The sequence below is a fragment of the Zeugodacus cucurbitae genome, chromosome 3 (genome assembly GCF_028554725.1).
Source record: "Zeugodacus cucurbitae isolate PBARC_wt_2022May chromosome 3, idZeuCucr1.2, whole genome shotgun sequence".
Lineage (NCBI taxonomy): Eukaryota > Metazoa > Arthropoda > Insecta > Diptera > Tephritidae > Zeugodacus > Zeugodacus cucurbitae.
In genome coordinates this window covers 28525382-28551867 of record NC_071668.1, presented here as the reverse complement: position 1 = coordinate 28551867, position 26486 = coordinate 28525382, and the positions used below count along the sequence as shown (strand labels likewise).

Sequence of the window (26486 nt, the reverse complement as noted above, 5' to 3'; positions counted from 1 at the left end):
CCTAATAAAAAATACAAGCCTTGATCATGTGGCAACTTTCTTAAGAACAATGGTTTGAAAACGTGTGGCACTCTTTTTAATATTTAGAATTCGTCGAGGAGTTCGGGTAGAACATTTCTCATTAGAAAAGTCTGATCTTTTATTTTATTCTGATAAGAACTTTAATTTCAAAACATTTCAAAAAAGCTGTAAAGTGTTAAAGTGAGTGGTGAAGATTGTGAGTATAGAAAATTTACACCGAAATGTGCAGAAACAGTGTGTATAATTTGAAAAATAAAGATTCTTCTATGAATTTTCTGAAAGTGAAATGACAATTTGAGTAGACAAGTCGAGTACTATACTTCGAAGACGAAGGTGGTGGCGACGGCCATTAAGGAATTCGTGAGATTGAGATGTGTTAATTCGTCATAGTATCGTTGGGATTCGACTAAAGCTAAACAAAGTGTCGTCAGCAGAGAGGAGTGGTGCTTGGAAGTGCTGCCAGATGCAATGTGTAGCACTGTATCAAAGAATGGCGCATATTTTATCATTTGTTTACAATTTTTTGATATTTGAAAGAGTGGGAAATTTACATTTGAGTATGCAGAAATTGTTGAAATAAATCCTTTAAAAGTGAGTTATATTTGTGATTCTGATACAACAGATAATTTATGATAAAAGTGGGATATAAAAGCGAAGAAGTGCATATGAACAAGTTTTGCTTAGTTGTTTTTTGAAAATTTCTAGTATGAAATTAAAATAAAATAGTAAGTAATCTATATACATATATATATTTTATACTAAAAATTGATTATATTTGATGTTTAAGTTCAATTAAAAACATATGCTGTAGTTGTATAAAGAGCGCGTAAACGCCTTCTTATTGCTCCTCCCAAAAATCTTCAATATGACCTTTGTGGGCATGCGTCGTACACCATCGTTCGCAGAACCGCGGCTATTCCATTGAAGTTGCTTAGAGCGGCAGCAGCGAATGACGCTGTGTATATGTATTTGTTGTGTTGGTTAGAATTGTTGGTTAGGTAAAGAGACAGGGCACAATGTTTATGTCTGGTTGGAAATATGAACTTGGGGGGGGGCTCTGCTGTCTAAGAAGGGTCAACAAGATTTATACCCAATTAGCATTTGTTTATAAACAATATCGGTGTCCGATATTAGCCGCTGATATTTCCAAAAATTCCAATACGAGATTGAGTGCTTTCCCACCAAGCCTTTTAAATAGGTTAATTTTACAACTTTTATTTGAAATTCATCATTATATAATATTTATTATCTGCTGTTTTATCAAGCTTAAATGCAATCAATTCTGTTCCTGTCTGCTATTTTTAAACCAATTAATTTAATTTAATATTGCACGAAGCTGAATCTTCTGAAAATCTATTTTAACAACTAAATATGGTTGTAGAAATCTTAGTATATTTCCGAACGATTAAAGGTTCATATCAGATTATGTGACTATAAGCTTAAGAACCTACTCCCATTACCAAACTTGTTACCGCTACCTTTCCCAATAAGAAACACAGCACTGTTGGTTGGGTAGTACCCCCTCACCTTGCGTTAATCAGAATCTGTGTAAAAGCAGTTGTCTGTCGCGTCAGGCGCAGCGGCCGATTAGTATGAGTGCACTAAATTGAGCGTCAATCATTCTCGTTGTACGTACATTTGTTATTTCTTCGTTCTCATCTCCCTCTCAGCAGCGTTCGAAAAAGCCAGTACATTTGTGCTGGCGGTGTTGGCGACGACGGCTGAGGAAATGGCAGCGAATTCGATGAGTTCTCTTCACTTCTCTCCACCTAATTCGGTTCAGTTGAGTTCAGTCTACGCACCTTAACTCGTCGTCTCACCTCCGCCGACGTATTTTGTTCTATTCGGATTCTTTCTTCCTTGTTTTTTGCTTGATACCAAAGTTCTTCCCCTCTAAATCAAGTTAATTCAAAAGTTATTATTCAATGGCGTCCCATTAAGAACACAATAAAAATAAAAACAACACACAATGGATCAAACTTGTTATGAGCACTTCTAAATGTGCATATTAATTGTGTATCAAATATTTTGTGTAAAAAAAACAGAAAACTAATATGTTTGCTAAAACTAAAGCGCATACAAATATATATATATATGTATATATATTGTTGCATATAGTGTATAATGCAATATTTGAGTACGTTGAAAAGGAATTTTGAAAATCAAGTGACTCGTAATCAGCACGGAATTTGCAATTGTCATAATTCTTGTAAAGTGAAGCAAACAAATAACCAAATAATACATATGAGTATAGATTTGGAGAGGCGAAAACTTAAAATGTACGTACAGAAAAGACGACTTATTAACGTCATCGTGTCATTCTGGTAATTGTAAATATGTATCAGGTATTAAATTGAGAAGTGTGTGTGTGAGTGGGTAAATGTTCGGCTGGTTGAATGCGAAGCAATTGGGTTGAGGAAGCAATAGCGAATAATCGAGTTTATGAGCGAGCGAGCAGGCAGCAGAAGGCAGGGTTGTATTTATGCGGGAAATGAAATGAGCTTTGAAATGTACCTAGACCGTGCGTAGTAAGAAATCGACAGCCCGATGCCCGCGTAATGCACAACCTTTCGTACATACAGACATGTACGAGTAGATATATACATACATATATATATATATACGTACATTCTTGCTTCCATATGGACGAATTTTTACTTAACATTGTGAATGTGAAAATTTATGCAAAAATAGTTTAAATATTTATAAATAATTTAAGCTTTGGGAAAGATTCTTTGTTAAATTGTTCGTGAAGTTCGTGAGTGAAGAACACAGCAGTGATTTAAATATTAAACAATTTATTAATTTAAATCCTCAGATGAATATATTTTGTTTTTGATAAATGTAATTATTTTGTCAAAAAGTTACATTTGGAGTTTTAATAAATGGACGTCGTCAAGGTCAGGGAAAGTCAAAATTTTTGTAAGCGGCTGTGTTAAGCCGCAATTTTATTTTGCTAAATTGTTATAGTCTTCAGATAAGCAATGAAAAAATAGGTATATTTTATATTTTGTACGTTTCATTTTCTATTTTGTTAATTTAATGTTTAAACTAAAAAGAAAATATTTAAGGCTCTACAGAAACCCTGCACCTTTTGCTGCCTTGCACAAATAAATTAGTATTTAGTATTTCTTCTCCAATCTGTATATCTACTTTGCCCCACCTTCACCTCGACTAATTTTCGTTTTTTATTTATTAAACAATTATGAAATGCACTCTAATTGAGTATAATGGAAAACGAAATTAAAACGTCTGAACAGCGGCAGAAGCTCGTAGCAATAGAACGAGCGTTCAATAGCTTAGTCTCAGTCAAAACTCGACATAGCAGAACACAAAACACAGAACATAGCGCTACGAAAACACGAAGACGGCGGATTATGAAGATAATTATGACGATGACTATAACGAATTTGGGAGAGGGAGAGAGAGTGCAAAGAGAATGAATGAACTTTAATTAAATGAGTAATAGAGCAGAAGAACTTATTATTCGCTTTGGTTTGAATGCATATTTCATTTGGTTCTGTCAATTGTTCTATTTATACAATATTTTAAACTGCCCAATTTCTCATCTTAAATTATTGAAATTTGAAATTCATCAAGTACACATATGGTTAAAATACAAAAAATATAATTCAAAAGCACTGGACAGTAGATAGACAATATGCGGGCTGACGTTGTCGTCGTCGTTTTTACCGAAGGGGTCGGAGTTTTGCCTTACTGCAGTAGTATTTTATCTTATTGGCATTAGTGCGGTGAGGTGTATTTGTTGTTCTATTCTAACTTGATGCGGCGGGGCATTCGCAAGAGCGAGAGGAAGCTTTTTTGTGAATAAAATCGGAAAAGAGCGAATGGGAAGTGAACGCACTCATACACACATATACAAATATTGCTGATATGCATTCATACATATGCATACGTAATTGCATGCAATAAGCAAGACGAATGGCAAAATATAAGAGCCGAGAAAGAAGATTGAAAGGGGGAAATGGTTGCGGTAGAGGCAAAGGTGTTATGTACGGCGGTCACGAAGTCTCAGTCATTTAGGCGGTTATTCATTTTTATATATTTTCGCATATTTTCGTCATAAAGTAAAATCATCCAGTTTTAAAGCGGGTTAATGTGCATATTGCAAATAGTACTTTAAGCAGCTAAATATATATTATACATATGTATATGAATTCATAATTAGGTTTTGCCCCAATTAGATCATTGTACATGTTAGTAGATGCATAACAATTTAATCATTCGGACAATGGTGCCTTTTAGGGCTGATTATCTTAAATCATATATTAAATCACCATTGTTCTTATAAGGTACTAGTAATGTTTGTAATCTTATTGGAATTTTCAGTTTTTCAACGATTGGTAATTTTTGAGGATCCTGCCTTTACACTTGAAAGCTGTATTGGGATCCAAGTAAATGTGCATGTACATACATACATATGTACACGTACATATATAGAATCGTACAATAATCGTTCCTTGTATAAATTACAAGTTTGTAAAAAGTTATATATAATTTAAAATCAATGAAAGTGCAGGGCACTTCAAATAATTATTGAAGATGTTCGCCATGCAGAACAAGATTCTGTGGTGTTTAGAAAATGAATAGTGAACATGCAACAGTAAAAGCAACTCCTGGTGAGTCAGCGAAAGCCACAATTACTGTTGCCACAGCTAATGAATTGAATCGACAATATCAACAACAGCAACGACATTCACCACAGCAACATATTAACAATTCTCACCATTTGCAGCAGCTACAATTGCAACAACAACAACAACAAACACAAAATCATCAACTGAACGAGGTGAGTTTAAGTGCCAAAGAATAAAATGCTGAGTCGGTGTTTGGGTTTAATTCCTTGACAAGTTTTGGTTAATATGCTTTTATATTTTTAAATAAAAACTTGTTTTGTTGTTTGTGTTTTTGTAAATACTGCTTGTTTATTATTCATAATTTTTCGTCTATTCGCACTGTCATTGAGTTTTATAAATACTATCTAATACCACTAACAATATTTATTTGCATCGCCCATCTCGGATTCTATTTCATATTACCTTTAATGTTTTGTTTAATAATGATTTATATAAATGGGTTTGGATTTTCGATATACCAATTACCAATATACCGTTATTCACAAATACGTTTTTTTTTTCATTATTCAGTTATTTGATTTCATTTATATTAATATTAAATACTAAAAGTAAATAAGCGCATACATTCTGTCTTTAAGTTATCTTAAACAATTATGTTTCTGTAACTACATATAAAACTGTAGAAGAGTCTATATTAGTATCACTATGTACAAAGATATAAATATTTAAGCAATTTTTGGCAAATTATTTGAAAACACTTTTCCGTCAAATGTACAGAATTGACTTACAGACTGTAGGCCAATTTATTATAAATATGAATTACATAAATTTCGTAACTGCAAAATAATAAAATTTTATTACAAGATTATATTTCCTCAAAAATCACTTTTTATATACACATATTTACATATCGCTTATTTACATGAATAGTGTCACAACTCAAAAAAGTCTATTTTTCAGGAGAGCGGTTTAAAGTTTTCAATTGTCTTTTATTTAGAAAATATAGAAAAATGCCATAAGTGTATTGTAATTCTAGTACATCTGAGATGTATCGTATCCCTACTACTCTCATTAGCGAATTCTTTCGAATATTGCAAAATATATAACCATTAATCGGATTGTAATTTTTAAATAGAGTACATATTACAGTAATATTTAAATACATGTATTCAAATGAGTTTACTTGTATTTAGGAATGTCGTTGGCAATTTAACTCTCTTTGGTTGCGTTCAACCCTCTCCTCTTAGGTTATGCTCCGTAACATTTTGCAGCGCCAATTATTTACCTACTAAAATACTCTCGTTTACAAATGTAATTTACCCTATCGCTATTAAAGGAATGTTCGTGCCTTTTATTTATCGCCACACCTCATCTCTGATTCTGCTCTTTCTCATTTTCCTCCAAGTCCTTTTCATATCGAATAGTTACTTATTGCCTTCCCGCAGCCGTATTCAATATGGAATATGAAATTTTGTGTCCATGGCAGTGTGTGTCGAGTATGACTTGCCATGAAATGTCTTGTCCCATTTTATGGGATGGCGCTCCCAATTTGCGTTAATCTTTTTGTTTAGCAGCAATTTTAGATGGGCCTGTGCTTATTGAAGATAATTATATTTTTATAAATGTGAAGATAGTCTTATAGCCGATTCTTAAAATAATTATATAAGTGCATACATATGTGCATATACTAATAGAATATATTTACAAGTCTTATTTAAACATTTTATTTTCATTCGTAGATCTGAATTCTAAATGGTGTATATATGTAGATGGAATTAAATTGAATATATGTACATGTGTTTATAGATCAAGTTTTAATTCATACATTCATACATAAGTACTATATATAGCGATTGGAAATATTAAATAATGCTATTATCAGATTTCGAAAGAAATTACACAAATACCATATTTGTTATTGAAATCGGAGAGTGTTTTTTTTATAAAAACAACGATCATAATCTTGACATTTGAGTAACCACTGCTTCCTTTTTATTCATTAAACAATACAGGATTGTTTGTGTACCATCAACTTTTCAACCAAATTGAGATGAGCTCGATGGACATATTTAATATGATTGTGTGAACGCGAGTAAAATAGGCAATGATAACCCTACCCGTTTCTCATTTTCGAATTCTAATGGTGTATAACTTAATTTGTAATATTTAAGAATGGATAAAAATGTATAACATATCGCTCATTTACTTGAATAGTGTCTTAACTCAATAAACACGATTTTTGAGTTGAGTATGCAGAAATATGGTTAATTTTATCGTCCATATTTAAAAAAAAACTTCATTATGATGCGTAGAAAAAGTAAACCATGTAATAAGAATGTTATATTGCATTACTTTCTAACCACAACAACGATAGATCTCAGTTGTACCAGAATTAGGCATGTTTTTTATTCATAAAGAAAGACATATTTAGTGTTACAACACATATTGTCATAGGATGATGTTGATTTTATTTTCAGAAAGAACGACATATTTTGTGTTATAACGATATTAGTGAAAAGGGAATTAAAACTTTCATGTTGCTTATTTCAGTAATAACGACATATGTAACTTATGACAGCGAAATTGAATTATATTTTCCACAAATAATGACATAATTTAAAAGGGGTCACTTTTACGCCTACGCCTAAGCTTCAGTACACTCTTTTTAGACAACGTATGCTCAGCATTTTATTAAATATATTACATGTCAATAGTTTATTTATTCAATACACTTATCGACATTTTGCAATATTTGCTGTGTTGCGACACTATTCATGTAAATGAGCGAAATTTATACCAACGAAGCGTCAAAGTAACTTATAATTGACATTCGTCGGAACCACATACATAAATAAACATTGATATCCATCTAATAGATAATCGTAGAGTCAAAAGCTTACATAAGCATCTTACATACATACATACATACATACATATATGGATTTATTGTACTTATTCTCATTTGACATTTGACATTGTGTGGATGTCTCTTCTCACAAGAATGTATACGTGCTTAACGTTGTATCAATGTATATATATTATACATATGTATGTAAATATATTTATGGAGATATAATATTATGCATTTGTCTAAAAGCTCACTTTACATATATATTAATTCATTTGCACTCATTTGTAAACTCACATATTGAACAATGACTTTTGAGAACACAACATTTTCATACGAGCAAGCAGACACACACATACATACATCTGCACTCGTCAACACACACACATAAACAACCATTTGTGGATATACGTTCCTGCATCTAGAATACTGTATGTGCTAAAAGAGCTGTTGGTTGGCAAACAAATCACGTGCATATATAATCGTACATTGTATGTACATATGTTTGTATGTATGTATGTATGTATGTATATGAATGTTATGTAGCTTACATAAATAATGCCAAAAATAACAATTTGCATCCAAATTAGAAAAGAAAAAATTTGAGTCTGAAATTGTGATATTTCATTTTTAAAAGCATCCACAACATGTTGCAGCCACAACAAAATCGAAGACTACAAACAGCTCAACAACAATTGCAGTTGCAGCAGTCGCAGCAGCAGAGTAATTCAATGTCGTTAAACAGTGGTAGTGGTGGGGTTGGTGGTGCTGCCAATGCCATAGCAACAACCCCTTCCTCTATAGCCACTGTCACCGTCGGTGCTGGAGGCGGCATGATTGGTAATGCTGTAATACCAATGGCAGCACCAGTCCAGCATCAGCCAGTTTCAATGGACACTGTTACGGCAGAGACAATTGCGGCCGCTGCAGCTGGAGGTGGCACTCCGACCACCCTAACCACGACTCCTGTAACAATCGGTGGTCTGAGCATAAGTGTCACGAATCCTGCAGCTGTCGTTACTGGCAATATTGCTGACACAAAGATAGGGCAACCGGCATTGCAACAGCACCAACAGCAAACACATCAGCAGCAGCAAACAATAAGCTCAACTGGAGTCACAGTAGCAACGGCATCAACTACATCAACTGCACTATTGACAAATGCACCAAACGTAAGCCTTTTACGTCGTAGTACAAACAAAAAATAAAAATAAAATAGAAACGGGCAAAATTGAAAATTCTGTTACACTCGCACAATTGCTCAACATGCATATCAACTAATCACCGGCTCATTGCGCATAATCATCCAAACAAAAACATAACTACGTAAACATTAACACACTGGCTTTATAGAAACTTCCATCGGTCCGACTGCCGAGAGTTTTAATAGAGGCCGTGTAATTTGCATAAAATGTTTCCATTAGTATTATAATAGGTTATAAATGTAGAGGTTTCGTGAATAATATCAGCAATTTGTTTTCCAGCTTCAGCTTGTAGATCTATACTCCCCATTGCACGACATGCTTTTAACAAATAATCTAAATTCTCACTTGGAACTAAATTGTTTTTTTTTTATAATGTAATTATTTAAGATCTTTGCCTTCAATATTTCCTTATTGCAATATTTTAGATTTTTCTACTTATTCTATTCATACAATCGCACTAATATCATTTTCATTTTATTTTTTTAATTAAATATAATAAAATTTATTTGCCTTTCATTATATGTACGTTTGTATGTAAATAATCGATTTATTTATTTTTTCAGTTGAGCAAATATTGGGTAGTTTCAAATGGCCAAGCGCTTCCCTATAATATTTTGCCAAATGGAACTATAATCACACAACATCAGCGGCAGCAAGCAACGGACCAGGATACACATTCACAACAACAAGTTCAACTGCAACAACAACAACAGCAGCAGCAAACAAATACATTACAAATTCACGGTAATTTAAAATTATCCTTATTGAAAGTGTTGCTGTTTGTCTGTTGTGATCTTTCGAAGACAAACCCTTTATCCTGTGTCAGAAAACAGAAATTGTTCTTGTTTTACTGTTAATAATGTTTTCAAGTCTTAATTTTGAATAATAACTGTTTTTTTTGCAGCTGCGGTAAATGCAAGTGATGACAATCGACAACAACAACAACATGTACCGCAACAACATCTAACTGCCGCTTTGCAGCAGGCACAGCAAACTCAACAACAACAACAGCAGCAGCCACAACAACAACAACTCCTGCAACGAGAAAATATTAAGGAGGAGAAACCATTTTTAGATAACGGAAAGCTAAATCAATCCATAGTTATGCAACACGTAGGCGCAACAGCTTCGTCCGCGCCGACGACGTCCGGTGCCACAACCATAACTCTGGGTGCACCGAAAACCGAAGTAAAAGATGATGTTGGATTGGGTAAACCGCCCATTGAAATGTATAAAGTTAACATTGAAGACTTCTCGCAGCTTTTTACCTATCATGAAGTGTTTGGTAAAATCCACGGTGATGTAATGAATCAAGCCGCACATGCAGTGCCCAATGCTGCACCACCACCGCACACTAACGCGAGCAACAATGCAGCGGTTGCGGCTGTAGTGGCTAGCGCTAATGCGGCCGCTGCTGCAGCTGCTGCCGCTGCGACAGCCGCAAATACAACAAGCGGTGTGGTAGCGCCCACAACTACAACCAATTTAACGACGGCAATCAGCACAAGTGGCACCACGACTGCCCCCGCTACTGCTGTAACAGCAACGCCAACTGTGACCGGGGAGCTATTGATGCCCAAAATGGAAGGTGGCCTGCCGGTTGTGGATCAGACGACAACCATCGCGCTCGCACCTGATGGCACACCAATTGCTACTGGTACACATGTGTGCGATATTTGCGGCAAAATATTCCAATTTCGCTATCAATTGATCGTGCATCGCCGTTATCATAGTGAACGGAAACCATTCAATTGTCAGGTGTGTGGACAAGGTTTCACCACCTCACAAGATTTAACGCGGCATGGGAAGATACACATCGGCGGACCAATGTTTACGTGCATCGTTTGTTTCAATGTATTCGCCAACAATGCAAGTCTGGAGCGGCATATGAAACGACATTCGACCGATAAGCCATTCGCATGTACGATCTGTCAGAAGACATTTGCACGCAAGGAGCATTTGGATAACCATTTTCGTTCGCATACGGGCGAGACGCCGTTCCGGTGCCAATATTGCGCCAAGACATTCACACGGAAGGAGCACATGGTGAATCATGTGCGCAAACACACGGGTGAGACGCCACATCGTTGCGATATTTGTAAGAAGTCCTTCACCCGCAAGGAACACTATGTTAACCACTACATGTGGCACACTGGTGAGTGGTGGGGCGCGTTATGCTGTCACAAAAGACAACCCCCCTCTTTAACCTCACAATATTATCATTTCATTCACGTCATTTATCCAAGCAATGGAAAATTAGTACATAATTTTTTACCTAGGGCATCATGTAAATAAGAAATTGCTAGGTTTCCACATTTCTATTACTATTTCAATTCTTATTAGAAAACAAGTCAACATATTCTTACGTGATTAAATAGGTGCTAGGTCAGGAAGTTACAAGCCATGAAAAAAAGATTTGTGTTTCATATTCTCTCAATGATGAAAAGTACCTCTCTGTGATCTACAGTTTTGGCAATAAATCCTTATTAGTTCAAAAGAGTTTGATTGGAATCGGAAGGAAGAAACGCAAAAAAAAAAAAATAATGGAAGAAATAATTCTACAATATTTTTGAATTAAAATACATTATTAGTAAATTTAACAATTTTCGTTAAAACAAAAAAGAGAACATAAAGTTAATGTCCTTTTCCTTAAATTTGATCAATTTATTGAGCGAAATACAGTGCTGCCAATATAGTTTGGAACCAAAAATGTTGTTTCCTGCTCTGAGGATAACAATAGCACCCTGCACCCCTCAAGCGTCTATTTAGAAAATGCAACACTGTGTTTAGTGTACATAATTGGAATTGCTTAAGGTTTTGTTAGTGAAAACTGAAAAATTATATCAATAATGTTTCCATTTTATTCTCACAATGGTTACAGTGAATTTATTACGATTAAAAAAGAAAAAGAGGAACAAATTTTGAATCCACCACCCACCACTCTAAATAATCATGTGGAACAAAATGGTGTTGCATTTTCAAGTAAATAATTGGAAAAATTTGCATTTCATCATGCTATGCGAGAGTCTAATGAAAAAAGTTAATACATTGAGTCCAGCATATTTTCATACTTAAACATTAGTTCATTAAATTGCGAAATTTAAAAAGACTTTTATATAAATACTAATGAATTCTTTTTATTCGCTATCAGGTCAAACACCCCACCAGTGTGATGTATGTGGCAAGAAGTATACGCGCAAAGAGCATCTAGCTAATCATATGCGTTCACACACTAATGACACACCCTTTAGATGTGAGATATGCGGCAAGAGTTTTAGTCGCAAGGAGCATTTCACCAATCACATTCTCTGGCATACAGGTAGGTACACAATTTATACCAGTAAAACACTTGTCGTCGTTTTTAAAACTAATACTATAAGCTCAATCCACAGGCGAAACACCTCATCGTTGCGATTTCTGCTCGAAAACGTTTACGCGCAAGGAACACTTGCTAAATCATGTACGTCAACATACGGGCGAATCGCCTCATCGTTGCACATATTGTTTGAAAACGTTCACACGCAAGGAACACCTAGTGAATCATATACGTCAACATACGGGCGAAACACCGTTCAAATGCACTTATTGCACGAAGGCATTTACGCGTAAAGATCATATGGTGAATCATATTAGGCAGCATACCGGAGAATCTCCGCACAAGTGCACATACTGCACAAAAACGTTTACACGTAAGGAACATCTGGTAAATCATGTGCGTCAGCATACTGGCGAGTCGCCACATCGTTGCAGTTACTGCAAGAAGACCTTTACACGCAAGGAGCATTTGACGAATCATGTGCGTTTGCATACTGGCGATTCACCGCACAAATGTGAATATTGCCAAAAGACATTTACGCGTAAAGAGCATTTGAACAATCATATGCGTCAGCACTCTAGCGACAATCCACATTGTTGCAATGTGTGCAACAAGCCATTCACACGTAAAGAGCATCTTATTAATCACATGTCACGTTGCCACACTGGTGATCGTCCGTTCGCTTGTGAGACTTGTGGTAAATCGTTCCCACTCAAGGGAAATCTGTTATTCCATCAACGTAGTCACACTAAAGGACAGGAATGTGAACGTCCGTTTTCATGCGAGAAATGTCCCAAAACCTTTATATGCAAGGGTAAGTGATTTTTAAAATGTTAACGATGGGTATATTAATCTATAATCCGTATTTTGTTATAGGTCATCTTGTCTCACATATGCGTTCGCATTCAGGTGAGAAGCCGCACGCCTGCACATTGTGCAGCAAGGCTTTTGTTGAGCGTGGCAATTTGAAGCGCCACATGAAGATGAACCATCCCGATGCGGTAATGCCCCCACCACCGCAACCGCATCCGCAAATTCCAGCTGGTATATTGGCGTCGGTCAAAGAGGAAATAAAACCAATATTTCGTAAGTAAAAAATGAATTAAATTGTCTTTGCTCTTCAATTCTTTGAAATTGCGGTAAAATTTAGAATATTTTTCGATCGAGATTTTTCAAAGATCGCTATAGTTATCAGCAACAATGTTTCCAATTATAGGTGTAAAAAAAGCTGTTTGTCGATCTTTAAATTTTTGTTCCAAATTTCATTTCAATCACAAAAATATACAGTGTGAGGGATAATCACTCTTCATCATGAATTTGTTCCTTGAATTTGCACAATGAAGGTGGCATTAACTTCAAAAAAGTGGCATACAACTTCCGAGACATTATTGTATAGGCAAACAATTATTTTTCATCCATATCCTCTATTTTTAGGAATGTTGATGGTAACCGTTTTGAAACCTATTAACATTAATAAGATGTATACGCCAATCAATATCTCTTTCGCTTGAATTGATTCTTTAGCATATATTGTTATAATATTAACAAATAATCTATCAATTTCTTTGTCACTGCTCATTTAATTGCTTTGTTTGGCAGTTTCGAAATGAAAACAAATACTACGAATGAAAGTATCAGCAGTTTATGGTTATGACACCAATAATCGATTATAGTAAATATCGTTATGGTTATGATAATAGTTGTGGGTATAGCGTTATATTATGTCTACACTAATTTAACCTTAAACGTGTCATACTTCATAAAATAACTAGAATAATGGCTTCAAGAAGCTTATTTTCTATTACATATTTTATTCTCCATTCCTGCAAACCGGTGATATGTTTGTTTTATTTATTTAATTTTGCTAACAATACCAAATTATATGATTTTAAATTACTTAACATATACAATAAATAATTTTCACATTTTCCTTTAGTTCCCCATCAAACGCCGACCATGCACACTATCCAACAGATAACATCGGGCGCAGCAGCGGCAAACGCCGTGCAGTTGGCCCCTAGTCTTGTGCCGTTGGTTACCTCAACTATAACTTCGCACAATAACCAGAAACCACAGCAGCAACAACAACAACAACAACAACAGCAGCAGCAGCAGCAACAACAACAACAGCAAGCACATCAACAACACCAACAACAGGTGCAGCAGCAACAACAGCAACAACATCAACAGCAGCAGCAGCAACAACAACAGCAGCAACTACTACAACTATCCATACATCAACAACAGCAGGAACAACATCGTCAACATCAGCAACAACAACAACAGGCGCATCACCAACAAACACAGGTGCAGGCACAACAACAAGCTCATGCACCTCAACCGCAACAACCGCCAACTGTGCCTATCGCACTCATACAAACCGATCCGAGCGTGTTGGCTCGTGCAGCCATGCAGTTGCAACACTTGCCAGCGAATGTCGAGCAACATCCGGTGGTTTACTAACAGCAGCATAATTTCACACACTGGTGAGGCGCGTTGACGGCAGCGTTCAATAATAATTGTAACAACAACAACGTTAATGATATTAACGCGGTGGATAGAACGGTGCTGAGATAAACGCGAGGCTGCATCTGCTATTATAATGGCGCAATGGCGACTGGTGCTTAGAAATTCAGCCGAGATTGGAAGTTGTTGGCGTGTTTGTGAAAAGGCAACATTTTTATGAAGCGTAAGCATTAAAGTAAGGCAGAATTCATATGGTTAATGAAGTTTACTTTTCTGCACATATTTCTAAGATGTTAATTTAAGCCAATTGTTCTAACAGTAACAGTGCTGCATTATTGTACACGCATATATATAGCCTGAAACCAATATTAAGACCACAAGCAACATTTTTCTTTCTGTATAATTAGAGAATAAGTTTAAACCGCAACATTTCATGTGAAAAAGAAGCCAGGTTGTTGATAAATTATTGAAAAACTCGCAACATGCTGTCATCCGCTAAGCATAAATCTGATGTCGTAAGCAATTTCTAATTCTAATGTGCTTATTTGAAAACTCTATTTTTAAGCTTTACTTTTCAACTTTACTGTTTATTTCGAACTTTCGAGCACTTTGTATTGAGAGTCTCGAATAGTAGTTTTGTGCAATATTGACGAGTTTTCCAGACCTCTACTTCTAAAGTAGTAGCACTTTTTTTTCGTAACCAGTGTTTTTCTTGCCTTATTTCTTCAGATTTATGCTAAGTAGGTTTTCATCGAGTTTGGTTGAAACGATTGGATACGCGCTGAATTGTGGATTTTTAGTTCACTAATTACATAAAAGTATTTATTTAAAATTTGCGAACTGCCCAATTTGAGAAAGTTCAGACATTAATTAAATTGCAGTGACTTAAAATAAAGTTTTTGTTAATTATTATTTTTTTTAATTTGTTATTAAAAAATATGCTTCCAAAAGCTTTATTTATTTTCAATTAAAATAAAATTTGTCAACTATTTTGGATTAAGTAAATTTCATAATTCGCAATTAAGCAGATGATTTTCAAAATCGTGTTCTCTTTCGTTCTACGGTTTCATTGCATACTATGAAGAATACAAATCGTGCCATCCAATGTGTTTTAGATACATACATATAACTATGTAAAGTATCGACGATAGTTGTATATAATGAATTCATATATAAAAATATATATGCAAAGAAGTATTTTGAAAATATCAACAACAACGTGTAGTGAGGCTGCGATCTCGATATTCCTTTTTACCCTTATTTTTTTTTTTTTTGTAATTTCCAACTCAGTTAGTTTTTCTTTATTATCTGCAGCTAAATGGTTTAGAACTTTTCGGTGACAACCGTTTTTAATTAAACTACAATTTATTAAACGTATAAAAGTAAAATATAAGAGATACGCTGTATTATTCGCATTTTAGAAATGAGTAAAATTAAGAGACTCCGAGGAGACGAGACGTAATTAGAATAAAAGAGAAAATTATTCTCATAATTGACTTTGATTTAAATTTTTGTTGGTTAGGATCGTTTGTTGTTAACAAATGATGAATGATAAATGATGAAAAATTAAAATTACATGTGTAGTAGTGTGGCTTTAAGCGTAGTTTTTGCAAAAATTGTAAATTAAAGTTGAGCATTTGAAATTCGATATTACTATTATTGATGAGAGCAACAAAAAAAGGATAAACATTTAAATATGTACGCAAACCAGCATAAGAACGTGTAAAATTCCAAATTAAACTATTCATTTACATGTAACTAGAAATTAAGGCAGCAGCAGCAATAATAAGAAAATATTTAAAGAAGTCTAAAAACAAAAGCCTACGCAAAAATTTTAAAGCGACAACTTAGTGAACATTATATGAAAATCATTAAATTAGTTATACATACATACATATATACTATACATACATTATATACATATATAAATATGTTATTGGATCCGTTAATCATAAAATTATTGTACTAACGCGTATTACACGTACACACATAGACACAACACAACCAGACACGTTCGCAAAGGACTAATGACTATGTGCATATATACATACATACAGTAGTTAAAATAAAATAAATTCAAACCAGTTGTGGCAGTAACTTATTGGTTCCATTAAATTTATTTAAAATCTTTAACAAATTATCTTCAAACGTAAACTACATACATTTTGATTATTAATTATTATTATTGAAAACCTTTCTGGCTCTTAAACCGAAATATTATGACTGACCCAAATGTATATTTCAGATCAATACAAACCACACTGACATTTCAACTGGTGCAGAAAGTATTTATATAGTAACAAAAATCATCGATACATCATTACATACAGACATACATAGATATTTATCAATTGCATATACACAAATGAAATATTTAATCTAACGTAAATACTAAATACAATTATACATAACAACAGCAAATACAATACTAAACAAAAAAATATTAACTGTTAACGCTTTAATTTACAATTAATCGATACGCATAAATGAATGTACGATAAAAGGATAGTGGTTAATTAATAATAAGGTAGGAGGGGGGAAGGTGAGTTCGATTTTTTCGCGCATAAGCGGCGGCGTTAAGCAAGCGTATAGTAAACGAAAACACCAGCAAAATATTTTGTAAGAGATAGCAATCTAATGCTTAAATATATATACACACATTACTAATAAATGAAATAATGATAAAATTATTGCATAAAAAGTAGTTTTAGTGGATAATATATATACATACATATATACGATATACACTTAGGCCCATTTACTAAGCTAACAACTAATACAACAAGGATTGTCATTATATGGATATAAAAATAATGCAAATAATATATACTAATGGTTAATTACAAAAACAAAAACAACATACATTAACATACGCGCTGAGCGTACGATAAGCATAAATAAAATGGTGGCAATGAAAAGCATAGGTATTAGCTATAAATATGCAACTAACTTTGGACAAGCACTAGCTAGATGAAAAACATAAAAACGATGCCCATGCCAACGCATAACTAATGTAACTGTACAGTATTGAGTATATTGACATATATTGGTGGCTACTTATTTACTAAAATTGGTAAACTTTGTTGGTCGCAAATAAAATTCTTATGAGCAAAACGCTTACACGGAAATAAATAGAGTAGTTGGGCGGCAAAGCTTAGAAGAGTTAAACAAAAAATGATAATAACAATTTAGATGTGTTGAAAGTTTATTTTCGCTTTGTAAATGTGCGTTATTTTTAGCGGCTTCCAGCAACATGCGTAAGCGTGAGCAATTACAAAAACAAAAGAAAACAAAATATATGCCAATCAATAAGCGCAGTCTACTAGAATGTGTTAGGAATTACGTTTATTGCACTGAAAATGTATAAAAAGATACATATGTATTATCATTAAGAAGTAGAAAAGCAGAATATTATTTTCACAAGTTGATGAAGTATCGCTGATTAAAATATTTAAAAAATATATATTGGTATTTATACTTTAAAAAAGTTGAATATCTACCAATTAAAAATAAATACATATATATAATAACAGAAACAAAAAACAGAAATAAAGTTGTAATAATAAGAAAAAATAATAAAAACATATCCTTGTAACAACTAAAGCACAGTTTGTCAAATGAAAATAAATATTAATATGTTTAAACAGAAATATTGTAGCGCATAAAAATAGAAATGTATGCACTGTTTTAAGTTGAACTCTTATAACTCCTTAAACAATTGCAACAGCAGCAAGCAGTAACAATTGCTATAAACATAAACCTTACTATAAATTTTAATGCACTGCAATTATATATACATATATATTTAATTTGCTTTTGAAAATAATATGAACATGTGTTTTATTTCTTTTTCTTTTGTGACCAAATCACAATCGCTAGTTTTTAATTTTACATATTTGTTTATTGCAGAATCACATTTTGCTTTCGGATCTCTTTTTCATTTTTAGTGCTTTGATTTTATGGCAACTGCTTATGGTTACAGTTATATTTGTTATCGTTTTTGCAATGCACATCGCTGATATGATACAAAGGTTTATCACTATTTTTAAATTCCATTTTAGTTTTTATTTGATATTCTAAAATCAGTTTTAGTGTTTTTTTACTTATCACAGACTAATGAACATAACAGAATAATTAATCATATTAAAGAAACTAAAGGCGAAATAACCATGCAGGGAACAATTTTAAATTGTAAACTTTTACTCATAACATTAAAAAATTAACAAAAACAAAACAAACAGTTCAATTAACCGAGACAAGACAATGTTACAGTATGCACTCCAACAATTGCATTCAGAAAACCAGAAACGCTCATTTAATAATCTTTAATTGTTTCTAGCGGATACTCAAAATATAATTAACTTCGGATTCATCTACTTAACTTGTTGAGAAACAACAGCTATGAGAAATTACTTTCCTATCCTGTAAAAAAAGAATAAGCTAGCATATTGTGGCTGGTTTACATACATATTTCTTTAATTTCCTACAAAAAGATTCATTGTCTTATAGAAAAATGCAAAAAAAGTATTTAACGCATTATAAAAGCCTACTTTAAGGCGAATACAGGCAGTTACTCTCATAAATATGTATATTAAATAGTTTTAATTGTTTGAAAAATTTATTTTACTTTTTTTAACTAAAAAATTCGAACACGAACTAACATGAAATGTCTTAACACCAATAGATGACAAGTTAACTTTATGATGAAAAAGTCTCGATATTTATTGGAAGCTTTAAATAATTAAAGAGTAAACATTTCTAATGACACGCTTGGAAAAATAAATCTAAAAAAATTAACTGAAGCAAAAGCGTCATGTTTCCTATAAGTAAATAAAATGCAATAATCACAACCTAAACATACATAAACACATACATTTATAGGCGGGTAAACGCAATAAATAAGAACACACTTACACTTACCAATAACAGAACTAAATCAATAAATATGTAATAAAGAATAACTTAACATAGCCGAAAACAGAAGCCACGTTTTTGAGAACAATAAGCAGTTGAGAAGCAAGTTATAGCATGCCTACATACATACAATACCTTAATATTAATAAATTCATACATACATGCATACTTACATACATAAATTACAGCAAGAAGTTGACGGAAAGGATTATATATAAATATATACATACATATATATATATATTATATACAAAAATATTCACAAATATATCTATATATATATACAATCGTATACATGGCAGCATATACATAAATTCGTATGTATATCCGATATATACACATAAATATACATACATATATATATATATATGAAAATTACTAATTATATAATAATGCAACTGAAGTATACAGTAAAGATTCAACATAGAGAGTAGATAATAATATAATAATAAAATGAAAAATTAAAAAAAACATCAAAAACAAAAATAATATAGTAGCAACGTAGCAGGACCATAGAAAATACCTAACTAATCTGTAATCAGCAAGGATAATTACATACATACATAAGAACATATTTTACATACTTGAAAAACAACTACCCTTACACCATAACATCATAACAGCGACCGTTAAGAAAAGCCCCTCTCAATAAAATGTAATTGAGAAGGTGTGTGAAATCACTGTTTGGAAGAAAAAAAAAAAAACAAAATTGTAGATTTGGCAAAAAAATTGTAAAATGTATGCACTGAAATCCAATACCAATCATATACAAAACGCATGCAGACATAGTTATTTCATATGTATGTATTTGTAAGCATACGAACTAAATTGAAATTGTGAAGTTGATAGTGAAGTGGGAATGTAAAGTTATTTATAAAATATAAATGCGTCAAGTAATTATACACACAAACACATACACGTGCATGCATATTAGAAATACACATGATTAACACAAAACTGGTGTCGGAGAAATGTTTAACACAACACATGAAAAATAAGCAAGGAAATATTAAATATGTAAAAATAAGAATTTTAGAAAAATGTATTGAAAACAATTTGTTTTATTTAAAAAAGGTAGCCATTGAAGAAGAGAATTAATTTTTTGAATATGTATTTCAAAGTTACAGAAATACTATTGATTGGACTCGATTTCATTACATTTAAAGTCAATGTCAAGGTCAAGATATTGGAACCACAATCTATGGAATAGTCATCACAATCTATGCTGCAAATTATTACATAGTTTTTAGTAGTCTTGTTCAACTAACGGTTGTTTGAAAAGACAATATCTAAACGATATTTATGTAGATTTAACCCCAGTGTTACAGTCTGACAACTCACATACTTTATCGTAGAAGAACGTTTTGGCATAGGAGCGCAATTCGACTTGAGTTTTTAACTGTATCTTAAAATTAATCTCGACTGCAGAATGTAATTTAATCGCGATAAAGAGCTCGTTTCCTGGTTCTCCCGTTAGATTATTCCAATGATAACAGATTCATAGCAACCAGTTCAAGGACTGTGCTAGAGGATCTTACAACGCGACTAGAAGTCATCGAACAAACAACACTTCCTCGAGGCTATAGAGATGGAACATGAAATAATTAAGCGGCCGATAATCAGCCGCATTAGCTTGAGGTAGATAAAGAGTATATGCAGGCTGGTTTTCTTTCATAGTTACCTTGTAACTTCTTAATATCACTAAACCGACTACCACTTTCGTGGAATAAGTGAGAATCTATAAAATATATTTATATGGAAAGTGATCAAGGAAAAATAAAAATTTAATATGTTCCTTATTTATGTTTATTTAAACACATGCATTACAAATATGAATTAATCTAAAAATACAAATCGTAACATTTGAAGATATCATCTATGAATAATATAAGTCAAGTGCACAAATAACCTCCTTACAACTTTAATTTACAAAAATAAACAAAATTTTATTGAAATGATTATGAAAGACGCTAAAAAATACATAATGAAAATGCGGTTTTTCACATTAAAATACAAGGTGTTGTGCATAAGCTTTTTTGTTAAAATATAACTACTCATCACTACCAATATATTTCGAACTACTTAGGATTATTTCGTCTAAATTTTAACACCTTGTCAAAAGTATAAAATGTCTTAATTGAAAATCAGAACTATGGATTTAAAATACTGCCACTATTTTTTTGTCACCGAGATTTTGACTTCTCTGCTTAACGTATACTTTGACGGAAAACGCTCTGCTTAGCTTTGTTCGCCCCCTTGCTAGCTTTTTTCGCGGTATGTGGATCTGGTGCAAAACAATTCCATAAACGCAATGTTTCATCTGCGCCTGCGCTTATAACTGTACTTCCATCGGGAGACATTGCCATTTGCAGAACTCGCGAAGTGTGTCCCGTTAATTCCGCCTGTTTTATCATTGATGGATACTTCCAAATCGTGAGCTGATTGTGTGCGAATCCGTGTGCAGAAATCAACTCCTTATAATTACTAGACCACAAAAGTGCACATACCTGTGATTTAGTATCGACCGAATTAACTAAAGAACCATTATTTACATTCCAGAACTTAATACAACGATCCGCGGTACCACCACCACTAGCCAAGAGGTTTGGCTGCCAGGGGCACCACGCTAATGCCCTTACCGCGGCTTGATGTTCGTTGAGCACGTGCAAAGGTTCGGTACCACTACCTGTGCCGCCACTTACCGCCGCCCATACATTAACCAAATTGTCATTGCCACCGCTAGCAAGATGCTTAAAATCAGTAGACCATTTCAGACCACACACTTCCTGTGTGTGCCCATTGAGGTTAGCTACTTTATGTTCGCGCGCGCGTACGTCATGGTGTATGATGGACCCATCCCGACTGCCTGATGATACTAGGAATGAATTCCATGCCAAAGTACCCACACGGGCCGAGTGCCCATCCATCACACGAAGACGTTTCTGTTTTGTACAGTCCCATAATTCTACTACGCCAGTGTTATTACCAATTGCTAATATTTGGCCGTCTTGTATCCAAGAAAGGGCACACGCATGATCTCCTTCCTCGTACTCCACTAATTGTTCTATATTACCGGTTGCTGCGTTCCACAAATAAACTGCATTACCTAGCGCTACTGTCACAATATTGTCAGCACTCCAATCCATTAAATTTAAATAATAGTCGTTTATTATGTCAGGTGCATCTAGTATGCGATCCGATGTGGTTGGTATAAAACGAGAACCACTCTTCGTCGATAAAGGTGTGTTTATTGAATAAACCACTTTCAACGGATTTTGATGAGATTCTGGTGCCGCGGGTGCTTTATTTTGATAGCATAAAATCCGCGTGCTTTTCGTATCACCAACTTGCAATGAGTCTGATATGAGCTTTTGGCGCTCAACCTTTGAAGGTGTCTTTTTGTTAGCATTATTGCTATTGTCATTATCATCGTTTTCCGATTTGTCCTGCTCTTGTTTAATCTGTATTTGTACATAGAATCACAATTCATTTTATACTCTAAATAATATACATTTTTAACTTACCAAATAATGGCCAAGTTCGAAGTTGCTAGTACCACGGTTAGGAATAAAACGATCACCACCACTTGGCGTCTTGGTCCCTTTACTGGGTGTAGGTGTTTTCTGGCATTTCTTGTCTCCACTAACTTTCCTTGGTGTTCGTGCGGGTGGATTTACACCAGAAAAACTGGTATTATATGACATTGACAGTACAGAACGAGATGCATTTATACTGCCGTTAAGACTGTTAGCCATTGCAGAAGCTTCCAATTTTTTTTGCCAGCGGGGTGCTGGTCCCCTTGTAATTTCGCCATCCAGCGTTAGTGCACTGGTTATTTCATTCAAATAATTAAATTGAGACATATTGCGAAAGATTAAGTTTTAGATATTTTAACTAATTTTCAAATTCACTTTTATTTAAATGTAATTTTTCTTTCTGGATCAAAATTATATGAAGTTTTACAAATGGCGGTTGCAGGTAAATTAAATTTTGCGCCGAAGATTGAAATATGAAGACAAAACAGTGCTGCCAAAATTAACGAAATATGGTTGCCAACATGCACTTTCAACTATTTCAACCTTATACCATGTACACAATGGATTTGTGCAAACTTTTCGAGAATATTACGAAGAATATACTCAACCAAGAACTTTTATAGGTAATCTTGAAATAAAAACTTGATTATCATAAAAGCACATTACAACATTCCTTTATGTTAATTTAAAATGTAAAAAATATACAAAATAATTACATATATTTTGTATAATAAAAAATGTTGTATTATAATATAAAAAAGCATTTAATTTGGACGTGGTTGTTACCGAAAATCGACTTTCAATTTCGTAGAGGTAATAATAAAAACGTTTGTACTAAAATTTGATCATTAAAACATCATTTCAAGAATGATGGAATTAGTCTCTCCCTATTAAATTTATCACACGAAAAAAATCAACTGTACTCCAAGTTATTTTTGATTTATCTTATAAAGTTATGCCACACTTCGAGATTAATTTGTTATACTACTATTTAGTTTATTGTATATGTTATAAATATCATATATATAAATAAATATTTAAAGATATGAGATAATTAAATTGTTTCTATTAATCGGACATGGCATCCCCGTTAAACAGCTGTTGGTCGTACAGTGTTCTCTTTGCATTGTTATTTAACTTTTAATTCAGAATACAATTTCCTTGCCGGTTTTTTTTATCAATGGGTCTATTTACAAAAGTTGAAGCTAAAGCAGAAACGGAACCTTTGGCTGATGTTGCCAAAGAATCAGCGTCTAACTCTGAGCAAGTAGATGGAAATGGCGACACAAACAAAAGCAAAACAAAAGAATGGGGTTATGATTTGTATCCAGAACGAAGGGGTGAAACATTTAAGCCAAAGTGGTCGAAGATACTTTTGGGTATGGAGGGCCGTGAAAATATCGACAAGGTAAAGTGTGAACGCAACGTTTACTGGTGTGTTAAAAACAGTCCTTTGGTCAAACTTATGATGGGAGCACTTCGCAGTTCGGGCTGTCCAATCGATCTTCGTCGTCATATATCCTGTGAAGTATGTGATACGACCGTAACTGGCGGTTATGATCCAGTCTTGAATCAAATTGTTGTATGCCAAAACATGGCACGCAATGAAGGCATGGTTCAAGGTGTACTTACACATGAAATGATACATATGTTCGATTACTGCAATAACGATTTGGATTTTCGGAATATCGACCATTTAGCGTGCACTGAAATAAGGGCCGCGAATTTGGCACATTGCTCATTCCTCAGCGCAATGATGCAAGGTGACGCTTCCATATTTGACATAAAGAAAGCTCATCAGGTATGTCGAGTAGATATAATATGTATACATAAAATTGAAGTTGTATATTTAATTGTTTTTAGAATTGTGTAAAAACAAAAGCTTTGCAATCTGTTTTGGCGGTTCGTAATGTAACCAAACTGGAAGCAATTGAAGCGGTTGAACGTGTATTTCCAAAATGCTACGCCGACTTGGAACCAATCGGTCGGCGTATACGAAGGAATTCACCTGATCAACATAGAGCCTACATGGAGGGTCCGATGTACGGCTATGATATTTGACAGGTACATATTCATTTGTTGTTATACACAAAATTCAAGAATTTTGTACATACATAATTAAAAAATCCGAATTTTTAATATGTACACAGATTTCAAATGTTAATACTCAAATTAGCCATGACCTTATTGATATTTGGTCCATCACATGGACCATGGTAATATTTTGTTTTTGATTTTAATTAAAATGTTGATTGACACGATTTAATTTAATTACACATCTTTTAATTTAATTGTTTATGTTGTATCATATAGACACCAAACATTAATTTAAATTGCCAAAATGCGGTAAACGCTTTAGCAACTTCAAGCGAAGCTATAAATCCGGTAGTAGCTTCGCATTCACTTTAGTTTAAACAAGAAAATGGAGGATTGTGAATTTTTGGGTATACTTTTTAGTTTTATAACTGATATGATTTTTCCATATAGTAAGTATTGAATTAAACAAAGCTTCGAGTGTAATTGATTTTTTAAGCGAAAAATGAAATTGCTTTTGTGGAATGGGAGGTGACAGCAGACTAGTATGAATAGATTACACTATTATTTTTTTAATAAAAAAAAGTGACAAGATTATTAAACATAATAACAATTGGCAGCGGAATATTTGTTTCGCTTAAACTCAAAAAAAATATTTTAGTTTTGATTTGTAATCGGTAATGAATAGTTAAAACGGAAAGCATTTGTACACCATTAACTAATAAAAGAGCAATGTTTTTTGATGTACTCCAAGTTATTTTTGATTTTATAATGGGCTTGTTTTCTTTCGGTAAGCTGTACCTTTTCCGTTTTAGAAAATAATAAAATTAATAAGTTTTATTGTTTTTTTAAGGCGGTGGTGACGATGATGACGATTCAGAAGAATCTTAAAAGCATGTTATATGTTTTGAAAACATCGTGTATATACATTTTTATTTATTTAGTTTCAAATCGATTGTAATTGTAAATGATTATGATTTTATTTGTATATGTGTGCCGACTCATCCGAATAATTACTGTTATTAAAATAAAGTAATTACATGGCTCATTGCATGTATCTCACTGAAACGTATACTTATTCTGCGACACATGATCGTTTAGTTTTTGGTAGTTACCCAGTGTCCATAGTTCGTCGACGCATACAATTTTGTACATAATTTTTGGAAATGTTTTTTGATCTGTTAGGTGGTCTGTTTGACTTCATAGTGGGTTTATTTTTTCCAAGTATTAAAAGAAGAATTTTAAAGCTTTTATTGGAGTGAAATTGGTGATTAATTTATTTCTTTCACAAATATCTAGGCTCTGACGATGAACCTGACTCAGAGGAGGTAGAGACGGTCGACGTAACAACGGAAGCTGATGCTGAAATTTTAACCTGAATTAGCAATATAAGCAAATTTATATTTTAATTTTTATTAGTTGGCAATATAAAAGTTCTTGTTATGTATTATTATATAAATATTTAATATGTAAATATTTCAAAATCCTTGTTTACAACTTGAAAAATAAAGGATGGATTGATTACTTCAGCACCCATTGGAATTACTG

The 26486-nt window shown here is 33.4% G+C and overlaps 4 protein-coding genes across 13 annotated transcripts in view; 3 read left to right on the top strand and 1 right to left on the bottom strand.

The window, feature by feature from the left end:
- The window catches only part of LOC105212879 (dynein axonemal heavy chain 7), a 370911-nt gene that overhangs the window by 277215 nt on the left and 67210 nt on the right, over positions 1-26486 (top strand). The gene's annotated exons all lie outside the window — the stretch shown is intronic.
- LOC105212884 (zinc finger protein 473) lies at positions 75-17283 on the top strand. 10 transcript variants are annotated; one of them, XM_054226795.1, is made up of 9 exons: positions 75-217; positions 4372-4831; positions 8124-8639; positions 9236-9416; positions 9577-10827; positions 11824-11991; positions 12053-12802; positions 12865-13074; positions 13925-17283. In XM_054226795.1, the coding sequence occupies exons 2-9, from the start codon at positions 4625-4627 to the stop codon at positions 14449-14451; spliced, it is 3810 nt and encodes a 1269-aa protein (XP_054082770.1). In that variant the 5' UTR covers positions 75-217; positions 4372-4624; the 3' UTR covers positions 14452-17283. The 10 variants fall into 10 exon arrangements, with proteins under 10 accessions (XP_054082770.1, XP_054082774.1, XP_054082769.1 ...); XM_054226799.1 differs by having other exon boundaries at positions 77-746; positions 9577-10743; XM_054226794.1 differs by having other exon boundaries at positions 78-612.
- On the bottom strand, positions 21152-23384 carry LOC105212883 (cell division cycle protein 20 homolog). The gene is made up of 2 exons (XM_011185223.3): positions 22893-23384; positions 21152-22829 (listed from the first exon to the last, which is right to left on the bottom strand). The coding sequence occupies exons 1-2, from the start codon at positions 23229-23231 to the stop codon at positions 21576-21578; spliced, it is 1593 nt and encodes a 530-aa protein (XP_011183525.1). The 5' UTR covers positions 23232-23384; the 3' UTR covers positions 21152-21575.
- On the top strand, positions 23988-26480 carry LOC105212882 (mitochondrial inner membrane protease ATP23 homolog). Its single transcript, XM_011185222.3, has 3 exons — positions 23988-24705; positions 24768-24968; positions 26238-26480. The coding sequence occupies exons 1-2, from the start codon at positions 24085-24087 to the stop codon at positions 24963-24965; spliced, it is 819 nt and encodes a 272-aa protein (XP_011183524.1). The 5' UTR covers positions 23988-24084; the 3' UTR covers positions 24966-24968; positions 26238-26480.

Bases quoted from the DNA above. Each gene is read 5' to 3' on its own strand.
- LOC105212884 (XM_054226795.1), top strand. From the start codon at position 4,625: ATGAATAGTGAACATGCAACAGTAAAAGCAACTCCTGGTGAGTCAGCG. The intron at 8,640-9,235 runs GTAAGCCTTTTA...TTATTTTTTCAG, and splicing joins TATTGACAAATGCACCAAAC to TTGAGCAAATATTGGGTAGT. The intron at 13,075-13,924 runs GTAAGTAAAAAA...ATTTTCCTTTAG, and splicing joins GGAAATAAAACCAATATTTC to TTCCCCATCAAACGCCGACC.
- LOC105212883 (XM_011185223.3), bottom strand. From the start codon at position 23,231: ATGTCTCAATTTAATTATTTGAATGAAATAACCAGTGCACTAACGCTG. The intron at 22,830-22,892 runs GTAAGTTAAAAA...GTACAAATACAG, and splicing joins TCGAACTTGGCCATTATTTG to ATTAAACAAGAGCAGGACAA.
- LOC105212882 (XM_011185222.3), top strand. From the start codon at position 24,085: ATGGGTCTATTTACAAAAGTTGAAGCTAAAGCAGAAACGGAACCTTTG. The intron at 24,706-24,767 runs GTATGTCGAGTA...AATTGTTTTTAG, and splicing joins ACATAAAGAAAGCTCATCAG to AATTGTGTAAAAACAAAAGC.